The 24,826-nt window shown below is 34.0% G+C and overlaps 2 protein-coding genes and 1 long non-coding RNA gene across 5 annotated transcripts; 1 reads left to right on the top strand and 2 right to left on the bottom strand.

Annotated features, from left to right (window-relative positions):
• The first annotated feature begins 4,527 nt into the window (after positions 1–4,527).
• On the top strand, positions 4,528–7,718 carry LOC7479163 (uncharacterized). The gene is made up of 3 exons (XR_002981893.2): positions 4,528–6,214; positions 6,340–6,392; positions 7,205–7,718. It is a non-coding gene; the product is annotated as an uncharacterized LOC7479163 (long non-coding RNA).
• A 1,322-nt stretch (positions 7,719–9,040) lies between these two features.
• LOC7466875 (amino acid permease 4) lies at positions 9,041–12,849 on the bottom strand. 3 transcript variants are annotated; one of them, XM_002307017.4, is made up of 7 exons: positions 12,681–12,849; positions 11,174–11,315; positions 10,829–11,062; positions 10,590–10,683; positions 10,278–10,492; positions 10,002–10,141; positions 9,041–9,903 (listed from the first exon to the last, which is right to left on the bottom strand). In XM_002307017.4, exons 1-7 carry the CDS (start codon positions 12,684–12,686, stop codon positions 9,250–9,252), a joined length of 1,485 nt encoding a protein of 494 aa, XP_002307053.2. In that variant the 5' UTR covers positions 12,687–12,849; the 3' UTR covers positions 9,041–9,249. The 3 variants fall into 3 exon arrangements, with proteins under 3 accessions (XP_002307053.2, XP_052308957.1, XP_006382883.1); XM_052452997.1 differs by having other exon boundaries at positions 12,685–12,843; XM_006382821.3 differs by lacking the exon at positions 12,681–12,849 and adding an exon at positions 11,446–11,629.
• A 4,559-nt stretch (positions 12,850–17,408) lies between these two features.
• Positions 17,409–23,216, bottom strand: LOC7479164 (probable glucan 1,3-alpha-glucosidase). The gene is made up of 6 exons (XM_002307018.4): positions 21,550–23,216; positions 20,597–20,870; positions 20,365–20,500; positions 19,136–19,346; positions 18,810–19,013; positions 17,409–17,975 (listed from the first exon to the last, which is right to left on the bottom strand). The coding sequence occupies exons 1-6, from the start codon at positions 23,131–23,133 to the stop codon at positions 17,607–17,609; spliced, it is 2,778 nt and encodes a 925-aa protein (XP_002307054.1). The 5' UTR covers positions 23,134–23,216; the 3' UTR covers positions 17,409–17,606.
• Between the last annotated feature and the right edge of the window lie 1,610 nt (positions 23,217–24,826).

A 24,826-nucleotide genomic window follows, 5' to 3' on the forward strand; every position in this document is an offset into this window, starting at 1 on the left:
TGAAAGTGGTTGTAATATTTGAATCATATGGAACAACGATGAAAAACAGAAACATATATATATGATCATAATAATATAAAAAAAATATTTATCCAAGAGCAGAACGATAATGTTGTATGATTTTTAACCAATTGAACATGAAATGATAAAATAAGATGAAAAAAAAACAAAACAAGTTAGTGTGAGCTAATATGAGCCAACACGATAGATATGTAATATGAATATTAAAAAGAGAGTTAATTCGAATTAACCTAACAAACTTGCATCTTAGATCAATAGATCGGGACAATTGGATATAAAAATAAATTGAAGAAAGCCATAAAACCCTTTTTTTTTTAAAATATCGAACTATGATATTGAAAAAAAAGATAAAAAAAAACAGATGTCAACCCTTATTAACTTTTCAAACCTATGACCCAGATCATTAGACCGAAAACACTACACGTGAGAAAATTATGAAACTCAATCCCTGAAAAATCAAATATTGACGGATGAAATAAAAAAAAAATTAATTACTAATAATCTTTGATATCAATTAAAAGAATGAGGGTTAAAATCAAAATAAAAAATAAATTAAAATAAAACAATAAATTCTCAATTTGAAAGTTAAATTAAAAAAGGAATAAAAATATTAACAAAAGGGGAAAAAACAAAAATGAAGACCAAAATAAATAAAAAATACACTATAAACTTGGATTGAAGGGTGAAATTAAAAATAATAAAACTTTTTAAAAAGGGTAAAGGAAAGAAGTAAAAAATCAAAAGAATAAGGATCAAATTAAAAATATCAATATATGATATAAAGAAAATTAAACACGTGGAATTTTTCAACATGTTTTTTTACATAAAGAAATTCCTAAATGTAAATAAAAAAAAATTATGCACGTATCTAATTAAATAAATCAATAACTATTATGTAAATAAATGAAATTTTTTTTTTTATTAACGATAACTAAAAATGAAATTGGACAAATTGAGAGACAAAAGTAGATCAAAATATTTAATATCGCAACACATATCATTTACCTGGTTGTGTTTAATGAATTCTTTTATTAAAGTCATTTTGTAATAGAAATCAATACACACATAAAATTTATTGAATTAAATAAAAGAAAAAAAAATATTATGCAAAGTTGCACATATGAAAAATAAATATTTTTTTATTTTTAAATGAATTATACTAAGTACTAACCTCTTCAAAAATTAAAAACATCTAGTATAATTAAAAACATAACCACTATTTAAAAAATACTAAATAAACAAAAACAAAATCATAGAGAATTGGTATTAATTAAAATATAAATTTAAAAATTATTTTAAAAAGAAAAAAAAAGTATTAAGGTTTTTTCTTCAAAAAAAAAAAAGATCATACATTGCTGGGCCTAGTGAGCTAGGCAAAGCGTCTACCCCATCAAGAAAAGACCTGTGCGTAGGCCTACAAGGCCAGACTCATGCGCGCAAGCTTTTAATTTTTTTTAAGTCAGTAAGCCCTCTAGTTTTTTAAGAAAAAAAATAGACAATCCTGTAGTGACAACAAAAGAGCTTAATTATACCAAATAAAAGTTTGGAGGTTAAATTAAAAATTATATAAAAAAATCATTATTACAATTTATAGTGATTTGTGTAAGGATGAATAGTGTTTAACACTATAGTAATTTCACCATCCCTTTCAATTTCTTTGAATATTTACAGGGAAGGGACTTGTTGACCTTCAAATTAAGTATATAGTAGCCTAGTTACAAGAACCATTGTAACATATTAATTTAATAATTAGTCAATTTAGGGTGGTTGAGTTAAAGAAAAAATTTATTTTTATTAAAATAATATTATTTTAGATTTATTTAAAAATAAAAAAAATAGATCAATCCATATCAATCCCGACCGTTACCCAAATTTTGAATTGGATCAACTCTCGATTGTAACCTTACATATGCATAGTAGAACTACCAAGATGGTGGGTTCATGTTGATGTGTCGATCGGTGGTTGGATGCATGATGTGGATGTCCAGGTAGATGTTTTTTTTATTTGGTTTAATGGAAGAAGAAAATTAAATTAAATTTATCTCCTTGCTTTAGTCAGATAAACAGTTACAAAAAATCTATGTTTTATAATTTGATCTTCTTAATCATCGTATTAACCTCCTTAAGTTCCTTAATTGTCAATGAATTTAAATACAATGGATCCAATCTTGTTATTTTATTGAAAATTCAATGGTCCTAATGGTCAAAATATCTGTCACGATCTACAATTTTTTCATAATATGAGCTGTGAATTTTGTTTTGATCAGCCAACTCAAACTTTTGAATTTCTACGTGATCGTATTCTTACCATTTTCATTTAGACTTTATTAGATAGGTGGCCCTGATATGTAGCGGCGGCCGGTAAAATAAATTTCAATATTAAAAAATAATATTTACACGATGATAATTCGAGATAACTCAGATTAAATTAATTAAAAATATGATCCGAGATATAAGACCAAAATAACCCTCAAAAAAAAAAATAAAAAAAAATTGTAAAATTCAAGGCCTAATAACCTAATGTTAAAAATGATATATATATATATAATGCCGAAGAAGAAAATCCAAGTCAAATCAGGGTAACTTGACGAATTAACAACCCGCGATATGGAATTGGGATAAAAAAAGAATATCAAAAGGATGAGCTAGTAAAAAACAAGAGTTCAATAAAAAAAAATGTCTAAAAAACCTTGAGCATCTCAGGTTAACGTTACCAACCCGCTCTCAGAATAACTAAACAAAAAGAGAAGTGAAAATTGAATAAAATAACCAAGGATAAACTTGAAAAAAATCCAAAGTTCAAAAAGGTTCAAAAGCCAAATAAACAATAATTAAAATAAAAAGGACCAAAATCAATAAGATTACAAATCGGAGGACACAATTTTTTTTTTTAAGTTCAAGCATGATTTTCTAAGGAACGAGAGAAAAAAGAGAGAAGAAAGAAAAAAACATTCACCTCAGCCTAACCAAACCTTCTATATGAGCAAGTGTCACACCACTGGAAAGAGGATGACATACCGCTCCTAATGTTGCAGTGGAAACAAGATTTTTGTTGTTGCACGGGCTCTTACGCACCACTTGAATTTATTTGTTTTATTGGCAATTTTTTTTTCAAAATATTTATTTGTTGGACCAAACAATTATGAGAATCATAAAAGAAAATCTTAATAAAAAATAAATATTTTCATAATCTTGCGATGGATTAAAAATATAAAAATAACACATTGGATTTTTTTTTATAGTCTATTTTCAATGTAACCATGTATTAATTGAAAATTTTTCTTAGGAAGAACAAAAAATTAAACTTAAGAAGAAAAGCGAAGACAAGTCATAACATACTGGAAAAAATCGCTTGATAATTTTATTAAAAATATATCATGTTAACATTAAAAAAATACATTTTTTTAATATATTAATTTTTTTTATTTCAAATCTTAAAAAAAAATCCTAAAAAGATGAAAATGAGCTAAAGAAAAAAAGTCAAACACTTGGGCTCGAGTTGCCCAACACCTAGCCCATTAGAGATAAGGGCCTCACACACAGGCTTGCGAAGCCGAACTTGTGTGCCCAATTCCTTTCTATATTTTTATTTGATTAAAAAGGCGGACGGTGCATTGTTCGCTTCTTTTTTTATTAAGCGGATGATAAGTTGTCTGTTGCCTAGTGATGACTGAAAATTAAAGAAATTTTCCCTAAAAATCAAAATTTCAATTCATTTTCACCAAAAAAATTGAAAACACCATAAAACTCATATAAACCACCTAACAACTCCAAAATCACTTACAAAAAATAAAGCTCAACCGAATCCATAAAATTAAAATCGAACTTGATCTGCCTTCCTCACCATGTTTAGGGGGGAAAACCACATTTAATGAATTTTTCTCGAGAAGAGGAACCCATTGAAAAAAAGTCTTTTTTTTTTGTGACTGGATTATGGTTAAATGATAACTTTCTCTCTCCTTCACTATTTTTCGATAAGTTTCTCTCTTTTTTCTTTAACTCAAGGACAGGAAAAACAAACAAAATGAATTTCTGGATCAAAATAAAAATTCTAATTTTTTTTAGATTGCCCATAGATTTTCCTTTTGTTTTACATTTTGGTTCTCACACTTTAAATTTTGTTTTTCTAATTCAATTGAAAACTTTATTTAATGTAATTAGACCAAAAAAAGATCAAATCAAAAAGGGAAAAAAGTCTAAAGATAAAATTGAAAGAAAAAGAAAGAGAAAGAGAAAGAGAAAGAGAAAGGAGGTGCAGTGAAACACTATAAAAAAGCCCAACTGAAAACCTTATCCCATGGAATTAGACCCAAAAAGTTAATTAAAAAAAAGAAAGTCTAAGAATAAATTTTTTTAAAATAATAAAAACAAGAAAAAGAAAAAGAAAAAGGGGGAGTTTCTTCAGTGTCATATAAACAACGAAGCATCATAAAAAAACCCGGTTTTTTTTAGCTGTGATGGTAATCGCCTAACAATAATGGTGAAACAATCCCCCATTATATTAGCTAGAAACACTTGCTTAACGCTTGGGGGAGTCAAATTTGGTTTTGGGAGTAGATTCAAGACTGGGTAAGAAGTCAATAACCTTGTAATTAATTTATGTTTTTGTACATGCCGTCATCACTGCCGTTATTTCTGCATTAGAAAAAAGTCCACTGTCTAGCCATTTCTGTCTCCACAGTTTGTACATCGCGCCTTGGATTTGTTCATTACTAGAAATATAATGAAGGGGATGGATGACACATGTTCTATCCTTGTCACTATAGATTTATCAGTGCCGCTGATGCCAAACTAGAAATCACCAGGCCACACGCATCGTCCTGCTGAGATGATTCTTCCCCCATCAAGAAAGGCTGTCTTTGATCACCATACGCGATCTCGCACTGTCTAAATTCGGCGGCATGTTTGACACGGCGGCAACTTCTTATTTTTAAGAACAAAAATTTCTTACACGCCTGTGCACAATGTCTTGCATATTATTGGAATTCACTTCTCTTTGACATGGAAGCTTGTAGAACTGTTTCCTATTCCACTTTTATTTATTTATTTATTGCATGGCTTAATTAATTGTATCTCTACTTGTATATGCCATTTTTGTTCTTAAAATATTGCTTAATGGTTGGTGTGTCTCTTCCCGTGTACAGTTTGACAGGTCGGAGATGGTGACTCAACCTACTATTGGAAATTGCATTGGAGCTCAATTGATGCGAGTTTTAGCTAGAACATCTTGTGATTTCTGCATCATACCATCCCCCAGCCAGTTACTGGTTGGAAGAAACTCACATCGAGTTTTGCACCACCAAATTATAAGAATTCCCAAAATTTGAACACACAAATAATGAAATCTTAAAAACTTTTGCGGCTTCCTTTGAATACCACGGTGATGCTGACAGCCTTCCTTCTTGCAGACAAAGGCACATTGAGTCTGTTTACTTGAATTTGGATATGGAAGTAAAACTCCACGTTAGCTTCTTCGATCTAACACAAGCTATTGTGGTGATGTGTTGAAAACCAAAACTTCTTCGGTTCTCGCTTCCTTCTCTTTATAATGAGTTGAGAACATGATTTGCAGATTTCTGGTTTGCCTTTGGAAACTGACAATTTGCAGAAATTTGTTTAAAAGATCGACATATGGAGGTCATTTTTCTTTACTTTTCTCAATAAGCGTTGGCTACTTTTCATGAAAGGACGATAAACAGGATGTAGTTCCCAAATTATTTGAGGATGGATCAAATGGATAAGTGCTTCTGCAGTGATGATGCATGTATTTGTGGATGCGTTTCTCAGTTAACCCTGAGTTGTTGCTCATGTGGAGTGAATTATGCATGAAGTATGACAAACTTCACTTGTGTCTGCAATGGAAGTGCCCATTAACACATCCAGTAGTATTTAATTTTGGGCCTTGCCTCCCTGGGCCGATATAATTCATTTGGCTTACAAACAAGTATTTTTTTATCGTTAATTTCAATCAATACACCGGAAAAGGTCTTATGATTTCAATAGTTTTAGTTGAAATATGTTTTGTAGAATAACATCTAGTGCACTAGCATATTTTGCTGCGTTTTCTGACAAAAATCTCTAAATTTTATCCGTCGGAATTCCAAAGAAATTATACCAAAGATCATAGAAGCTCTGAGTGTTGATGGATCTGGTGGCCACCAGATCGAAGCTTCAACTGTTGATCCATCATCAGGTGATGTGCTGTCCCCATAGCCTCTTCTTACATTTTAACTTCACAATGGTTTCTGTTGCTTATTGTTATTAATATTAGTATTTTCTTTGTAATTTATCTGTTGCTTGCTCTAATCCTCTTGACAGAGAAAACCTGGGTTTCACCATCTGAGAGATATACCATTGTTCCTGATGAATCTGTAAGTTTGCATTTCTAAAATTTCAACAATCATAGTTGGGACACCAAGTTGGACAGGCGTAAATTCACCTTCTTTTGTCACCATTTTAACAAAAGGCATCAATCACATGTAGCAGCTTGGTAATGATAATAAAATGGCTGCTGTCATTTAGCATGCCCCAAAGGACTGTAGGTAACCCAGCTTGTTGATATCAAAGAACAAAGAACAAAAATAAAAAAGAAAGAAAAGATATTGTCACCGAAGGAAATTGCTTCTAGGAATTCAAGCTAAATTTTATATTTCAGGATTGAATTCGCATGTTAATTAGTGTTTGACACATGGAGTATACACGTGGAAATAAATGCGATTGTATAATGTTGTTATAAAAACACATCTCAGGACATCCAAATTTTTATCATAGTCAAAATATTTACACGGCCATTCCTTCAATAACAGTTATGATTTGTTCTTCCTTTTCATGTTATTTTTTAGCAGTACTTTTCAAAGACTTACTGTAATTTTAACAATCTTCAAACTAGTTTTGATTAAGGAAGAGTGCATATTTTGAAGGGGGAAAAAAATCAATGCTGTGAGTTTGCAAGAACACCTCCTATATGTTCTGCATTTGAAAAGTGTGCAGAGAATGAAATGTTAGATAAATCTCCATGCCAGAACATGTTTTTCAAAGCTTCTTAGAGTGTTTAGTAATGTTTTTGCTCAGAAGAACCCAAATTAACAGCCATCATCACCACAATAATGATGATGACAACAGTGGTGTACCATGTGATATCTCAAGATTTTAATCTTTACTTGCTGTGTATCTGTTGGTTCAGAGGCAAACAGTTGCGTTTGGGGGTAATGGGAATGATGCAAGTGTTCCTGAGAATGATGTCAAACGGATGCGGATTTGATTACTCCAGATCCATGGAGCACCAATAACCTGTTCTTCCGTCCCCAAGCTTCCATTATCCGTCTTTCTGAACCAGGCAATGCCTAAACTGCCATATTTTGCACTCTTGTTACTGCTGAATGTAAATTCTTCCTGGACAGAACGTTGTTTTTGGTTATAAATTTATTGAGAGGAAATTTATTTGACTCTGCAGATTCAACTTTTTGTTCAAAAGCCACCTGACCAGGCAAAAAGGAACCGCGATTCAGTCTGGTTTGTTCTCCTGGTGAAACTATCGATTTCATTTTGCATGCGAAAGGATGGCTATTGACAGAAATGTGTCTCCATTTTTCTCTAGTTTCATCTTGTCAAAATAAACAACGCTGACAAATGTGCCCCTCAGTTGTACATATGATCTTAACAACGTTCCACGCTAGCCATTCAGTCAAGATCCGCAAATATACGTATGAAATATATACGTATGAAATATATACGCATGAAATATATATATATATATATATTTTATTAATATGGGTGTCTAGACCAGCTTGTGCGTATCTTAACTAATTTCACAGACCCTGAAGTTAACGATCATTTGATGTAAGCCTTCAATGATCCTAAAAGAACTCAAACTTGTAATTATTAAAAAATAAACTCAAGATCTGATCAGTTAAGTTATTTTCAAATTCAAAATATATTAATTTTATTGAAAGATTCTTCCCCATATAACTTATAGAAGCTCTTGCAAAAGATGAGATTTTTCTTAAAGGTGACTGGAGAAGAAACTTTTGACAAAATTAGCAGCATTCTAGCCATTGCTATATATGAATAGCTCTTGTCAAACAATTCAGTTGTCAAGATTCCTCCACTACCTATTACAAATATTTTTTTCCCCTTGTGTCTGTATTTTATGTATTTGTTGAATTATTCTTTCCTATAACTGGTGGCTCAGAATACAAGAAGCACTTTCGGTGGCCGTGATGCTGTTTATTAGTCATAATTATTAGGTTTTCTTTTCTTTTATACCATCCAAAATGCCTTTCTTTTCATAGGTTCAAGAACACTCTGATGTTCTTGTCTGAAATTAAAATACAGAATAAAAAAACATACATGTTTATCAAGTAGCATCTTCTGATTCTGTCTGGCCTTTTCCTTTTCTAGTAAAGGGACATGCATTTGATGGGTTTGACACATTGCAAAACACTGGTTTTACTTTTCTGGGAAATATAGAGATAAATGCAAAAGTATAACTAAAAGTAAAATCATATAGTTGAGTTGTTCTCAAACTTTCAAAACTAGTTACAATCTCAAAATAAAATAAAAAATAAATATAAAAAAGAGGGGAATATGTTTGGTTGGAGAGACAGGATGAATACATGAAATAAATTTGTAACCAAACGTCACTCAATTGATACAAAAAATTATAATCATTAAAAACAGGGGAGAAAAAACTTATAAATTTACTTTTAGATTATTTATTTCAAAATTACCCTGGTAAATTTCAAAAGATTCTCGAATTTCATATATTTTACTACATAATTTTACTGCACACTTTGTTTTTTGGAACTAGTTTAATACTAATCGAAATACTTAACCTTCGATCATATCATATTTTATATGTTTGATCAATTCCTAATCTATCAGTCATTATTAGTCATCAGTATAATGCAAAGAGCATATCCATATACTGATCAGGCCAAGCCTTGGAGGATTATGGAATTTACATGTGATATTAAATTAATAATGTATAGATTTGAGGTTTTAGAATTGACAAAGGTGGTAATGAAAACGCATGTTGGATTCCTTATGCAAATTACAAAGTCCTAAGACACTTGGAGCAAGCACTAATTGAAGAGAAATCAACATAAAATTACAAATGATGAACCACACAAACACCACCCACTTGAGAATTTTCAGTCCTTTGTTTCAAGAACACCGGTTTAATAGCTAGCTTGCCATGGTTACTCAACAAATCATACAACCACCGGTTTAATAGCTTGTCTTGAACGGCTTGTAAACCTTAAGGTCAAGCACAACACCAGCAATTGAGCCTGCAACAGCCACGAGTGAAATCACAAGGCAAGCCATGCTCAGCATCTGGAGACAAATCCATCTTGTGCTCCATTTTGGTATCTTCTTTTGTACGATGTACATCTCCACTGGAAAATAGACTGTCAAGGGCCAAAAACCAAGTGCACCGAGAATTCCCACAACATCATTAAAGAATGGGAGCAACATTGATATAACAGTGGTTAACAACACAAATATTGTTCTCCAAACCATTCTAAATAGATTCAGCTTGTATGGCCTAAAACCTGGGACTGGGATTTTGAATTCCTTGGTGATGAAGTAATTTTCAGGCCATTTTTGGTTTGCCCATTTCTCGATGAAAGCAAAGAGAGGTTGGCAAAACACTTGATATGCTCCAATCAGGTGGATTACTATGGCAACGTTGGCAATATCAATAAGCCAATATGGGTTATAGAAACCAAAGCCAGTGAGGAGATTTCCAGGAGCTTGGTCTCCAAAAGCTGCATATCCCATGCAACCACAAAGCATATAGAAAGTTGTTGTCACTACGATGCTTATCTTGGCAGCTTTCTTCATTGTCTTTGATTCTGCTGGTGGAGATTTAATTGTGTCCTGTAAAGCAAAGAAAATAATGCTAAATCCCTCAAAAAAATTTCATATCGACTTAGCCAAAAAAAAAAAGGGCTTTGATATTAGGTGATCATACATACTTGAATTTCTATAAGAATGACAGAATATGAATATGCAAAGGCTATGGCCCCAAGTGCTTGGAAACTCCTCCATATCTTTTCAGTTTCGGTTACGGTTCCAATGCTTATCCCAGTTAGACTACCCTTAAAAGTTCCATTAGCTGCAAGCCAGTGAAGATAGAGAATTGTAGAGTTCCATTAGCAGCGCAAGTTAGAGATGCATTTCGGACAACTAAATAAGGAAATAAAGACACTCTTTGTCGGACGGAGATACTTGTAGTTAAAGCAAATATATACCTGCAACTTTGCCAATGCCAAGGCCAAGACCAATGGTAGAGTAAGTAAAAGACATGACCGCGGCAACGATAGAGAGCCACCATAGCTGATCAAAGTCTGGAATCTGAGAAAGTAGAATTTCTGTTATACCAAATATGATCATGTATGGGTTGCTCGAAATGTGACATGGGTTCTGTCCACCGCTTTGATGGAAACAGTTTGACCTTTTAATTGCCCTGCCAGTAACCAAGAACCAAACTTATCAATCAAGCTTTAAAGAAAACTAGAAAAAACAAAGAAGTTAATGGAATATTTGTAAAAAGACCAACTCACATCATGCTTATGGATGATGCAATGGTGTAACCAATGGCAATACCAAATAGGCCTATGTACTGAACAAGACCACACAAATTGACTTTTACTCCTCCTGATAAGCATTGAAGACAAGAGAATTTTAACATTGGTGAAATAGAAGAAAAAAATGAAACATTCCAACATGGTCTATATTATTAGGGTTGCAGTATTATGTATTTTTTGAATGCTTGGACAAAATAAGTTTATTTTTATGATACCCAGAATGGATTGAACAGCGTCCATGTATGTATAGTTTCTTTTTCCTGTATCAGGATCGCCAGTCCGGTAACAGTCAGTGAGTAGAGATGAGGTATAGTATGTAACCAATGAGAACAAGAACATCACAGCAGGACCAGCAATCCATCCTAGTTGAGCTATAGCCCATGCCAAGGAAAGAACTCCTGATCCTATCACTGCTGTTATTATGTGGGAGCTAGCGGTCCATAGAGTACCTGAAGACACAAACCAACCAACATGAATATGAAATGTTTCTACCTGAACAAAGTCTTCTACAAGAAACAGTGAAAACAGGGCAGAAACAGGGGAAGGATGGAGAAGATTACCAGTTCTTTTAAGGCGGCCATCATCATCAAAGCACTTGGAACCATTTTGAGGGAGTACATCAACGGAGACGTCAAAGACTTGGTGATGGTTGTGGAGGTGGTGGTTGTTGTGGTAGTTCTTTGAGGCAGCATTCTCACCCATCTTGTATTGGGAAAGGGCCAAAAAAGCAAAGGAAAGTTCAGTGAAAGAAGTTGGAAACGAGACTTGCTGTGACAAAAATGAGTGATTAAAATGGCTTAGCAAGTACAGGTCCAAATTGGGTTTGTCTTACTTATCAACAACTCCTAGCCAAATGTGCACAAATGGAGAGTAAACTTTTATGCACCACCTAAATCTCAGCTTCTTGGCTATGTTAGGTCTCAGGACTTTCTGCTGGGAAGATAGGAATGGGGAAGGCAGCAGCTAGTAATACGATTCAAGTTGAGCTTGGGAATGGTGTGTTTGTGTGTGTGTGTGTGTGTCTATATATATATATAATGATAGTGTGGACTGGACCCTCTTAACCCGTTCAATGAACTGTGTTTTTTGAGCATCTTGGAGCCCCACCATCATCAATCTATTATCAGCCTAACTATTCATTATCTATACAATCAACTTCAACTATTTTTTATGAACATCAAAATACTCAATTCTTACAGAATCGAATGTAAAACTGTGTTTCTGAGAGGGTAATGTTCGATGATGCGGTCTCGTAGTGCTACAAGATTCGCTCAGACTGTAGATACGATGAATGACCGACATCTAACACGTGGTGTGGTGTTATTGAAGTTCTGGACTGTGCGAACTTGAATCATGCAGGGAAAAAGGAGAGAAAGATGGAGAAAACAGGAACAAGACAAGTACAGCTGAGCTTGTGCCAATAACCCAAATTGCGCCGTTTCAAATAACCCATCAACAACATCGAAGACCATGTTTCGGTCAACTCTCTCTCTCTCTCTCTCTCTCTCTCTCTCTCTCTTATCTCTCATGCAAATAATGCAGGGACCACGACTCAACGCCGAGAGAGATGTGGGCTCGATCCCTTCTGAGAGTGAAACACTCCCAGCAGAGAAAGGTCTTTCTTTTACAACTCATGTAACTCGGAATCATGCATAACTCAGTAGAATAAATCATAAGCCGCTTCTGCTCTGCTTTTATCATTGATTCCTGCCTCAGCTTTCGTGAGCATGATACCACTAGCTTTTCCTACGTATTTCTAGTAATTAATTAATGGTAATATTGATTTTTTTTTTACTATAGAGCACAGAACCAACGAAGTAAATAAAGTTTATTTTGGACCAGGATTTGTTTAATAATGTATTTGGATATATTTCAAAAGTGTTCTTTAAAATGCTAAAACTATTCAAAAATATTAATTTAAAACTAAAAAAATCTAGGGAGTGGAGGTTTCCCCAATTAGAACACAAACCACTTAATCACTTCGTGTCAAATTATCATAGAAAGACAAGATTAAAAGAAAAAGAAAAGGAAAGAAAGAAAGAAAACAAGGAATGAAGAGATGATTACCTGCATTATTCTAGGCTCGAGCTGGCCCTCTTCTCCCTCAAATGGAGGAGTTCAAGTATGTACAAAAGAGGGCCTTATTAAAAAAAGCAAGAAAAATATAGACAGATGGGCTGAGATAACCAATGGCTGCACTGTCTCTGCCTCGGACTCCCTCCGAGTTTATATACATGGAGAAAGCAAAAGCATGCAAGGCAACCATGGCGAATTATACTCTATTTAATACATCGATAAAGGCAACTTTTGTATTGCTCTCTAACGTGTCTGCTCTCTCCTCCATCCTTTGTTGAAGGGAAGAATAGATGCTTCTTCCTCCTCTGTACCTTTGAGCATAGAAAATGTTTATGCCATTTGATTGGATGTTGCAGCACCACAGTATAGAATCATGTGGCAGCTGGTGCTGCAGAAGGGAGATGGTTTTTGCCCGCCACCTCTCCCTCCCTCCCTCCCCTGCTCGTCTTAATGCTCTTCTGGTATCCTGAAGCAGAATTATTGACAAATTGCATGTACAATTAAGATGTAGATCAAAGTACTTGTATGATTGGGATCACAATATTATTAATTGTTGTTGCAACAAATTTATGTGATATGATTGATGTGTTTTTCATGTACTAATTTTTCAGTCCCAGAGAGCATTCAGCTAGGTTTTTTTTTTAATTTATAAAAGATACAGGGAAAAATAATAAGAATTATTTTTTAAAGTGTTTTCTATTTGATAATATATCACAATAATATTTTTTTAATTTTTTAAAATATAATTTTAATATTAATATATCAAAACAATCTAAAAATATATATAAAAATTAATTTAAATAAAAAGATCAAAATCTCATGAACCCAAACCCACATTTAATAGTTTAAATGTTGGATTTAAAGTCAATAATCAAGAATACCACTAGTATCTTAAGAAACTAATTCAAGATGTGAGTGGCCATTTGAATATCATTTTTTTAAATTATATTAATCACATAACACACAATCTTTTGACAATTAATATGCTTGATCTTTTTTATTAGTTGTTGAATTTCTGCAGCTTGTAAACTAGGTTAAAAATGATGTTAATGGAAACTTTGGATGAATAGCTACTGCGATACACCTTGTCACTCAGAACTGATGTCATTTCTCTTCTGAAAAGTTGCAATTACCCAATACCACTCTCGAACCTGCAGCAATGAGACCCCTCTTGGCTGCCGCATAAGCTGTCACTAACCCAACTAGGTATCGGGATTTTTCTCTTTAGTGATTCTATGATATAAATATTATTTGAGATGCTATATCACGTCTGGTCAAAGATGCTGGGAAAAAAGAAGAAGAAGAAATCAGAATCACAATTTGAATGGAACTGAATGCATGCTACGTTTTTGAATTACAGAACGTTTGTTTGATACTTTATACAGAAGGTGACAATTAGCCCACGTTGTGAGATGATTTCTTGAGAGCTAATTGCAGCAACCACCACTGAAAGTGGTTTTCAGGGCTTGACCACCACCACCTCCCATTTTGGGTGGTGGGTTCCTTCACAGTATGATTGATGAGTACTTACGGGCTACCAAGTTATATATATATATATATATATATATATATATATATATATATATATATATATATATATATATATATATAGGCTTTTAGGATGATATCATGCTACTCTATCCCATGTAGGTAAACTAAAACTGAAAAGGAGAGGTTTATTGGTCAAAGAAGTTCGATGATTTTATTGATTTAGTGTTTTTTTCATGGTATTTTTTAAATAGAAATATATTAAAAAAAATATTTATTTTTTATAGTTTGTATTTTAAAATCATTGAAAACACCTAAAAAACATAAATTTATTATTTTTTTTAATGAAAAACAAAAACCATCACAATAATAACGGTGATTATTATGAGTTTGAATTTAATACTAATACAAAAAAATATATTGTTTTGATTATAAAATTAATAAAAGAGGGGTGTTTTTAAAGTCATCTAAAAATATAATTTAATATTAATTAATACATAAACTAATCCAAAAATGTTTTTATTGTTGAATGAAAAAACAATTAGCTTATAACTAGGTATTTTTTTATCACCTTTTATTCTTACATTCACGGCTATATATGTCGTTCACTAAAGGATACTTGATATGTGACTGAAGCTAGCAGATTCATCATTGATAGCTTGCAGGTTAGATTAATGGGGGGGAAATGTCTGCTCGATTAATCTTCTTTAATTATACATAATTCTGTTCTATAAAATCGAGTGAAAGAAAGAGTTCATCAAAACGAAGAAAATCAAGACCAATATTTATCCAAGTTAGCAAAATTCATGGTGTAAACAGGTTTAGATTGATGTTAGTGCATGTATGATTCATGTAGGGTCATGTTCTACATTGATTGCTTCCACGAAATTCATGCATTTCATAAGTGACTGTTCTCCTAATTGATCTAAAATTAGGTTTAGATTGGGAGGTTATCGGGTTAACTTGTGAGTTGCCGAGTCGGTTATTTTTATTAAAATAATATCGTTTTATTTTCTAAAATTGACAGCCAACTTAACTTCGATCATGTTTTAAATAGCAGATTTCTTTGATCAACAGGAAGAGCAAAGAGTAACAGCAGGGCGGGCGCTGCAGAAGTCCAAGATGCTCCATCTTCAAGCACAGTTTTTGAACAGTGTATATTAGGTTTATGTTAGTGATGTCCATTTTCAGAACCAAAATTAACTTGTTCATAAGATTAATGCTCCTCTACTTGCTCTATTATAAGTGTGACAGCGACAGTGTCCTCTCATGCTCCTTCACGTTTTCTTGCCTTGCAGCTCTAAGTTCTTCATCTTCTCCGGCGTGTCTCGCAGCAGCTTCTCTTGTTTTTTATTTTTATTTTTTCGGGGGCTATATATGCTACTTGAGGTGAGGTGAGTGATTTCACCTTTAAATCTCAATATATTAGCCACAAAAATAAACAAAAGTTAATAAAAAAAAATTCACAAACTTAGTTTGAGTTAAAAGGTATATCGATCAATTCTTCACTTCCTAATAAAATAATTAGAATTTTATATATCATGCGATGGGAAAATGACGAGTAAGTAATTTTGACATAAATATTTATAAATTAAAAAGGTTTTAGAAAGACAAGGGTTTAGCATGTGTATCCTGTATAAAACACTTGGTTTTGTTTGATAATCAAACCAAGAGCAATATAGATTTGATGAATATGGCAGAACTAATATATTTTGGTTTGACAATTAACCAAACCCGAGATAATATAAGCTTGATGGATATGTCAGGTCCAAGATACTTAGATTTGACAATTAACCAGACCCAAGGCAATATGAACCTGACGGACATTCCGGATCCAAGACACTTGAGTTTGGTGATTAGTCAAATCCAAGGTAATATGAGCTTAAAAAACTTGTCAGACCCAACACACTTGGATTTGACAAACAACCAAACCCAAGACAATATGAGTTTAATAAACACGTCAGGCCTAAGACACGTCAAGCCCCAGGGCAACAATGAACATGTCAAGTCCAAAGCGGGTTTAACAATTAGCCAAACCTAAAGCACTTGGATTCAAAGACTATCGAGTTCTACTCTGTGTCGAACCTTAGATGATCTCCTAGATTAAAAGAATTGTAGGCATGAAAATCATCATACCTCTCATTAATGTCATTGAAAGCAAAATACTTTTCGATCCTTCCCTTTTATAAAAACAACAAGATTTAGAAGTATAAATACCCAATGAATCATCCAGGTCAGGGTTCAAGACTTTTTATCTCTTAAGAAAACTTGTATATATTTCAGAGCATTAACCATCTTAAAACTCAAGAACAGAACAAACATTTTTTTCCTTGAATTTAGAGCTTTTTAAAGTTATTTATTGTCTTTCGCATAAAAATACTGATTTTATTATCGAAGAGTCGTTAAATCCCCTCTATTGAGACTGATTTTGCTGTTTTTGCAAGTACTGATATTTCTACCATTAATTTAGTATTCCCTGATCGAAAATGAAGAAAACCAATTACTTTCATATTAATTCATCACTATCATAAACACTAAATAACCTACTGTAAAAGATGATACAAATTGGAATTTGTTAAAGAGGTTGAGAGACTTTGGGTTGTAAGAAAGAAGAGGTGGCAATAAATAAAAGTTGTATTTTTACAATTACCACCATCACGATGAGTATTTCAATGATGCGTTTAGTTGGTGTTTAATTTTAGATGAAAAAATATATAAAAATAAATGTATCTTTTAAATAATTTTAAAATAAAAAACTTCTTCATTTTTTATATCAAGAAACAGTAATTAAATACTATTTAAAAGCTTTTGATGATAAAATAACAGCGAAAGAGGGTCCAACTTTGAATGATACTCATCTAACATAAAAAAACAAAAAAATAAATAAAATGCTCAGCAAACCATTAAAGTGGCCTGAGTGTAGCAGTAATACTATAATACAACCAAATTATGAAGTAAAGTCCAAACAACTACAATAATGATAATTACTGTTCCATAACGTCAAAATGACATTTTTCACATAAATTGGTATAACCTCCCTTACCACGCTAAAAAGGTAAATAATATTCTCTAAATTCTGAAAAATAAAAATTATAAAAAATAGGTTCAAATTCCAAATCTTAAAAAAAAAACCCACAATTAAAGGAAAGATAGTTTTCTTTAAATAGAATTATTGAATTAATATTTGCTGAATTATATTCAGCAAATATGGAGAAAACAAAAGGCTATGTCTGTGGAATCATGTGGAGACTATAGGACGTTTATATTACAGTAAGAATTCCAGCTTGGAAGACTGGAATAAGTTTACGTGTTTGTATTTATACCATGACATCTGAATTTATGATATTAGTACAGTCTAGCAGTTCACTACGGTATTCTAACAATTTATCTATTCTGCATGCAGTGTTTTCTGGAAACTTAAACTGTTACTTACAGCAATCTTATTGTCCAGTCATCAGAAACTTGGACAGCGGGTTTGCGGATGGTTACAACAGAAGATCCATGTCTTCCTTCAAGCATAAGTTGCCCAAGTTCAACTTCAACCTTCTGATTTCCCGGTTCAATTTGAGCATTCTTTGGTCCAGGAGCGTAACCTAGCAGTATAATCCTTTCGATCATGCTCTTTGAAGAAAATTGGGATTTGCTACTGCTGGAGGGGGCTAGATTTATGGATGTAAGCTTTCCATTTGCAAAGACAAAGCGACGATGGATGTAAGCCCCTTGCAAAAACTCAAAGCTTTTACCGTCATCCATGTAGAGTTCACCTTCAGCCGCTTGAGAACTGTTTACAGCTATCACCTGTACCAACAGAGATAGGACCAATCACTCATGTTTTCAATAACATTTAAGACCATGTTATAAAGTCAATTACAGAATAAATTGTAACAAAATCACGGCAATCGGGGGAGAGAGAGAGAGAGAACCAAGATCCAACTTATCCCCATGTACTTTAGTAACAAAGAAAACAACTTGCTAAATTGGATAGCTCCTCCAAAAAGAACTTATAAAACAGTTGAAGAGAGTCCTAACACACGTTGCACTGCAGTGATGGCCAGGCAGAAAGATTTTTTGGCAATTAGAATCATTTTTCCTATTTCACAATTGCATAAACAACCTCAAATCTGCTATTTATCGAACTGCATTATGCTGATATTTTTTTATGTCTAAACATAGATTTCTATCAGGGCCACTCTGATAAAGAACAAGGAGAACATAGTGATCACGATGATTCTGCATCACATGAGGATGGAAAATTTTTTGCCCATGACACAACTATGTCGCAGAAGTGGGGCTAGCTTGATTACCGAGGCAAGGTCAGGTAATTCCATGTCACACCTAAACTGAGTGGAAGAGATGGCTGACCTCAACTCAGACGGAGGTTTACTTCATCACCCACCCTCAAAAAAAAAAAAAAAAAGGGAGAGAGAGAAGAAAAAAAATCTGCCTCAACATGCACATAGTCATCTATATACCATAACAAGACAGCCACTGCTGCACCCTCCAGGACCAGATGTTACCATGTAGAGGCAAGTTAAAAGAAATTCAAGAACAAAGTATATTAATGCCAAAATCCAAAAAGTAGAGGGTTGAGACTGGCAGGTCCCAACAAGCATCAGACCATTAGCTACATACCAAAGTATAAGGATCGTTCACCATCTGTGTTGAGCTTCGACGAAGCCGGTCTTTCCTGGGAATAATAGTTCCAGCCCTTTGGAAAGCAGGAACACTCTCTGCAGCCTCCAGCTTATGTGTTTTACCTCCCTTGTATGCATCTCCAGTTCTAATGTCATACCATAATTCTTTCCCTGGCAGATAAACAGATGCATATTTTGCCCCCTGGACAGAAAAAAAAACCATTGAAATTTTAATTTGAGGAGCAGAAGTAGAAGAAAAAATAAAATAAAGGGAAGACATTGAAATCAATCAAAAATATGTAGAGGTTTTGGTGGCAGTAGCACCTCGGTGTAGATTCCTTGCACCAGGAGGCTACTTCCAACCATGAAAGCCTCATCATTGCTAAAAGTAGCTTCATCAGAAGGAAACTCCATCCACAAGGGGCGCATAACAGGAAGACCAGTTGTGTTTGCCTCTCTAAATAATGTGTAGAAGTAAGGGAGCAACATGTAACGAACATGTATGGCCTCTCTTATTAGTCGTTTATTTTTCTCTCTGCGATCATTTAAAAGATATCCATTTGCCATAGTTATTAGATAATCAACATACTTAAAATAAACAATGGACGAATACAATAAGGAAAAATAAACACTGGGAAAATAATAGGTTGTTACAAATAGAAAAAAATTATTAGGTTTCAAATTATCCCAGACTTGTGGCAAAAAAAAAAAAAAAACTATTAGGTGTCAAATTATCCAGACTCGTGGCACATGCCACCACAAAATTTTGCAGATTTATAAACAACAGATTTCAAAATATCTTTGATTTTCCAGCTTCACTCGGCATCTATATGAAGTCTGGTCCTTCTGTTTGGGCACTTGTGAATGGCATACACAAGAGTTCAAGACTATCAGCAGTATCACTTGAATTTATTGCTCTGAGACAACAATGCCCAGAAACACTTTACCACTGACATGATCTCATGCTCACAAGGTCAAGGCACAAACATATAAAGTAAATGATTATCCTTTTAGTAAAACCAAGTGAGTTATTTCAGTTGGCAGATATGAATGCAACCAAATAGACATGTTTAGCAGACAAAAGCTGGCCGGGCTAGGAAAGTTAAGCATCCACTAACCAAAGATCATTGCCAAAGCTTATCAGTTCCACAAATTCCCCTCTCAATTGGCTATATATTAGTAGATTCTAGGGCAATTTTAACACATTCGAGACCAACAATGTCACAAAGAACTCATAAACTAGCTATCTCACCAAGAAAATAATAAGAAACAAATAGGTACTAAAACATAGACTTAAATCCAAAAGGAAAGGAGGGAAAATGATAGCCAAGCAAAAGGAATCATGCCGTAATTACAACACAAAAATAAGGACAGAATACTCGAATAATGGGTATGCCTAGATTGAAAAAGGGAAGAAGAGTGAAGAATACACAGCAATGTAAAACACCACTACCAATCATGAGTGCCCACCCTGCTCAATGGCTTCATGCACCAAGCACCAAAAAGGACATATATAGTTGGGTGAGATAAATAGAAAAGTAGGAATTTAGTACCCAAATAACCAAGGTTCTCGTCTCTTGGTGTCCTGATGGGCATGGCCCCTGAAGAAAGGATAGAAAGCACCAAGTTGATACCAGCGAACTAATAAATCGGGCCCTGGGTTGCCAAAGTACCCACCAACATCCGCACCTAGAAGCCAGAGTTTGAAGAAATAACCAAATTGATTAACCATGACCATCCATCAAAACAATACAAATGATAAGTTAAAAAAAAATATCCATTTACCAGAGAATGAAATTCCAGTGAGACCGAGAGTCAAAATCATTGGGACTGAAACCCTTAGGTGATCCCAATCTGCAGTGTTATCTCCTGTCCAAACAGATCCGTATCTTTGACTTCCAGGGAAGAAGGCTCTTGACAAAACAAAAGGCCTGTCATTCCCACCCCCACGCTTTAGAAGACCATTAGATGTTGCCATGTGGAAGTAGTAGCCGTAGGAATTATGCAACTCCCTGTGTTCTATGCCTCCCAGGTGTAAAGCATCTCTTGGCATTGACACCTGATAACAACAGCCATTGAGTTCATTTAAACCCTTTTGTCTCTGTTTATCCGTTTAAAAATGTTATAATGGCAGAATTATCTTAAGCCCAGTTCAGAATACTCTGAAGAAGTGTGAGAAAAAGACAAGGCAACACCAAGAAATTCCAAAATTATCTGACAGCCTCAGCCCAGAATATTATCCTCGCCAGTCATTGCGGCCAGAACAGGAAAAGTAGTCACCATGAAAGTCTTTTTCCATCATTTAGGTTCTCAAGTTCATGGACAAAGGGCATCTTAGTAGCTAAACCATCAAATAAATTCCTGGTTTCAATACAAGTATGCTACACCTTAGGGATTGCGATGGGAAAGTTCGTGTCAGCTACCACCACAGCTACAATAAACTGTCTGATATACAAAATAATCATTTTGATGCTTTCCTTCCTCAAGATATTGCTTTATCTCACATTATTATATTAAGTGGATGCCAAAATCTATCCACAAATCAAACATGCATACTCCTAGTAAATACAAGGCTCAGTCACCATTAACATTTAATTCTCAGTCTTTCTGGCAACAAATAGAAAGACTATAAAACTAGTCATATGTTATCAGCTACCAACTGATATAAATAAAGAAATGTAGAACATTTAATCAATGGCAGTATAAAAAGGAAGGAAAGGATAATATAAGGAGCATACCTCAGGACCATTGAACACAGAAGGCTCATTCATATCATTCCAAATATATAATGAGGGAGTCGAACCGACATAATTCTTGTACGAGAACTTATCACCCCACCACGACCTAATTTCAGGATTAACCATATCCAAGTAAGATGATGAACCAGGCCAGCACCACCCATCAAAATCCTTCCCACTAGCATCCTTCACATAATACCCTTTCTCGGTAGCCTCCTTATGCAACCTAAACGAATTATCCCTCTTAATATGAGGATCCACGATTGTCACCATATGCCTCCCTTTCGCCGCCAACTTCTTTTGCATCTCCTCCGGGTGTGGAAACAACACTGAATCCCACGTAAAATACCTTCTACCATCCGTATGGTCAATATCAAGCCACAAAACATCATACGGAATATCATGTTCATCAAACTTGGCATCCACATTCTCCACATCCTCTTCATCTCTAAAATTCCACCTAGATTGATGATATGCAATCGAAAACATCTGAGGCATCGAAGCTCTCCCCGTCACACTCGTATACTGCCTCACGATATCTTTCGGACCCGGACCAACAAAGAAAAACGCATCAACAATCCCCGCCTCACTCATCCAAAACGTATCAATCCTCTTCTGCTTCACCCACTCAATCCCAGACTCCGCATCCCACCCATCTCCCAACACATCAATCTGCATTTCCGCAGCATTCAACCAAAAAAACCCCGCGCTCCTCCCTTCTTTCCCATGCGAAATCATCAACGGAATCGACCCATACAATCCAAATGGAGACTCACTCAAATACTCAAAGACATCCAAATTAAACAACCTATACGGCTCCAAACCCTTCTCCACTCCTGGCCCTCTAGTCGGCTTCAATGCCAAACTCGTGGCGCGTTCCGGAATCCCAGAAACAAATTCAGCATTATAAAACGATACATCAAAGCTAATCGACTGCGGACCATACGGCCTCGTGTCGGTATGACCCCTAAATCTCTCTTCCCAAGTCTCACTATCTTCTTCTCCTTCCTTTTTCACTCTTAATTGCTCGAAATCGAATAGTTGATGAGAATTCAACGAAATTAACTTCTGGTTACCCGATTGCTTATCGCGAACGTAAATCTCGAAAGGATCGTGACGGAGAACAGCGTCGTAACCTTCGGATAAGTAAACAACCGTTGACGGAGAGGATTCGTCGTTAAGAGTTTCCGTTGAGAGTCGTTGGAGCCAGAATTTGTTAGACTCGAACTCTGGGATGATGACGTCAGGGACCTGAAACCGTCTTTTAGAAGCGGGTGGGTCGGAGTGGTCATAATCTTCGTCGATTTTCAGACGGAGGATTCCGTCATGGTAGACCGAGAGGGAGAGGATCAAGGGTCGGACTTGGTCTTCATGTTTAGAGAGGAGAGTGGCGGTGAGGTCGCCGTTGGAGATGGCGATGTTGTGAGGGGTTAAAGTGCACCCGCCGGGGGAGCGGGAGCGGGAGCGGGCGCGTTTGCAGAAGGGAGTTTGGTTGCAGTTGCGGAACTCATCTCGTTTGAAAGAAAGGACTGTTTGGGAGGAGAGAAAGAGGAGGGAGAGGAGGAGGGAGAGGAGGGGTTTCATTGGAGAAGAAGGTAAAAGAGGAGAGGTGCATGGAATGGAAAAATGGAGGAGGACATTATGCGATGACTATAAGCTAGTAGACTTTAGTAGAGAAGAGTAGAAACAGAAGAAGAAATAATAATAATAATAATAATAAAGAATAATTACAAAAACTGTCCTATTTTATATATATATATAATTTTTTAAAAAATTATTTTTTATATGTTCAAGTAACATAACCGTTTATCTTCTCAACAATATATTTTATTTGAATTTTTTATTTGATTCATAATACAAAATTTAATTTATAAAATAAAATAAAATTCAAATTAAACTATAAAAGAATTTTTATAATTATCTTCTAATAATAATTTATTTTTATTAAAAAAACATTTTAACAAGGTAGAGAGAGAGAGAGAGAGAGAGGAGAAATTGAAAGAGAAAAGATAGTCAAAGATTTCCCTCCATTTTATGACTTTTCTCGAGGAATGTAGGTTATCCTTCCAAAGATCCAAAATCAATAGATAAAAAGCTATCTTAGTAGTTGATAAACAACCCCTATCAAGGACATAAAAATGGAAGCAGGAAATTCAAGCAAGAAATCCTCATCTGCAAAAAGGAGAGATACATGAAGATCACAATAGCAGCAATCCCGCAGAGGTGATCACGGCAGCAGCATTGATAGCTTTGCAGGAAGACAGTGAGACGGAGAGAGAGAAGAAAATAGACAGAGAGAGTAATACAAGAAGCGAAGGAGAGAGATCATCCTTCAGTTAGTCACGCAGTCGATTCTTCTATGATTACAGAGTAATGAAAAGCAGCCTTCCTTTTCTTTGTTTCGATCATCAATCCATAGAAAGGTGGATATAGCGGTATGGAAGAACACTCCCGCCAGTTATGATTCCTGTTGCTGTGAACATATATAAGCTTCCTACTGATCTGCAAATCTAGATAAGGAATTTAATTTAATTAATTGCTGTAAACATATTCTTCTATTTTAACTTTTTTAAATTTATGAATTGAATCATTAAATTTAAGGAATCATGAAGTTTAATTTTTTAAAATTAAAATAAATAAAATAATTTTTTTTTAAAATCAAAATTATTATCACAACTATTATTAATAACTAATGTTATAACTATTATTGTTGTTATAATCATCATCATCACCATAATTATTGTTAATAATGTTATTATTAATAATAATAACAGTATTTTTCATTAATATTATTATTATCTGAATAGTCATTATCACTATTATTATTATTATTATTATTATTATTGTTGTCTATTTTCACTACATGAGATTGAGATAACTCTATAAAAAGATTAGAAAAAAAAATAACAAAAGCTCAATCCTTAACAAACCCAATATTAAAAGATAGAATTGAAAAAAAAATGTAAATAAAGGACCTAAAAAAACATTCAAGTCAATCTAGACTAACCTTTCAAACCCATGATTCAGGTCTTGAGGTCGGGATTGCTTCATAAAAAACAAATGCAAAAAAATCATGATGTCAAATTCTTGATCAACAGAATATTGAGAGGTGAAATTGAAAACGAAAAGTTCAATTAAAAAATTAAAAAATAAAACAAATAGCAATAAAAATAATAAGAATCAAATTTGACATAAAAATAAAATTAAATTAAATGTTGAGAAATGAAATTGAAAAAAAAATCAATTAATTAAAGGACTTAAAATATAATAAATTGCA

Source organism: Populus trichocarpa, chromosome 5, assembly GCF_000002775.5.
Source record: "Populus trichocarpa isolate Nisqually-1 chromosome 5, P.trichocarpa_v4.1, whole genome shotgun sequence".
NCBI classification, from domain to species: domain Eukaryota; kingdom Viridiplantae; phylum Streptophyta; class Magnoliopsida; order Malpighiales; family Salicaceae; genus Populus; species Populus trichocarpa.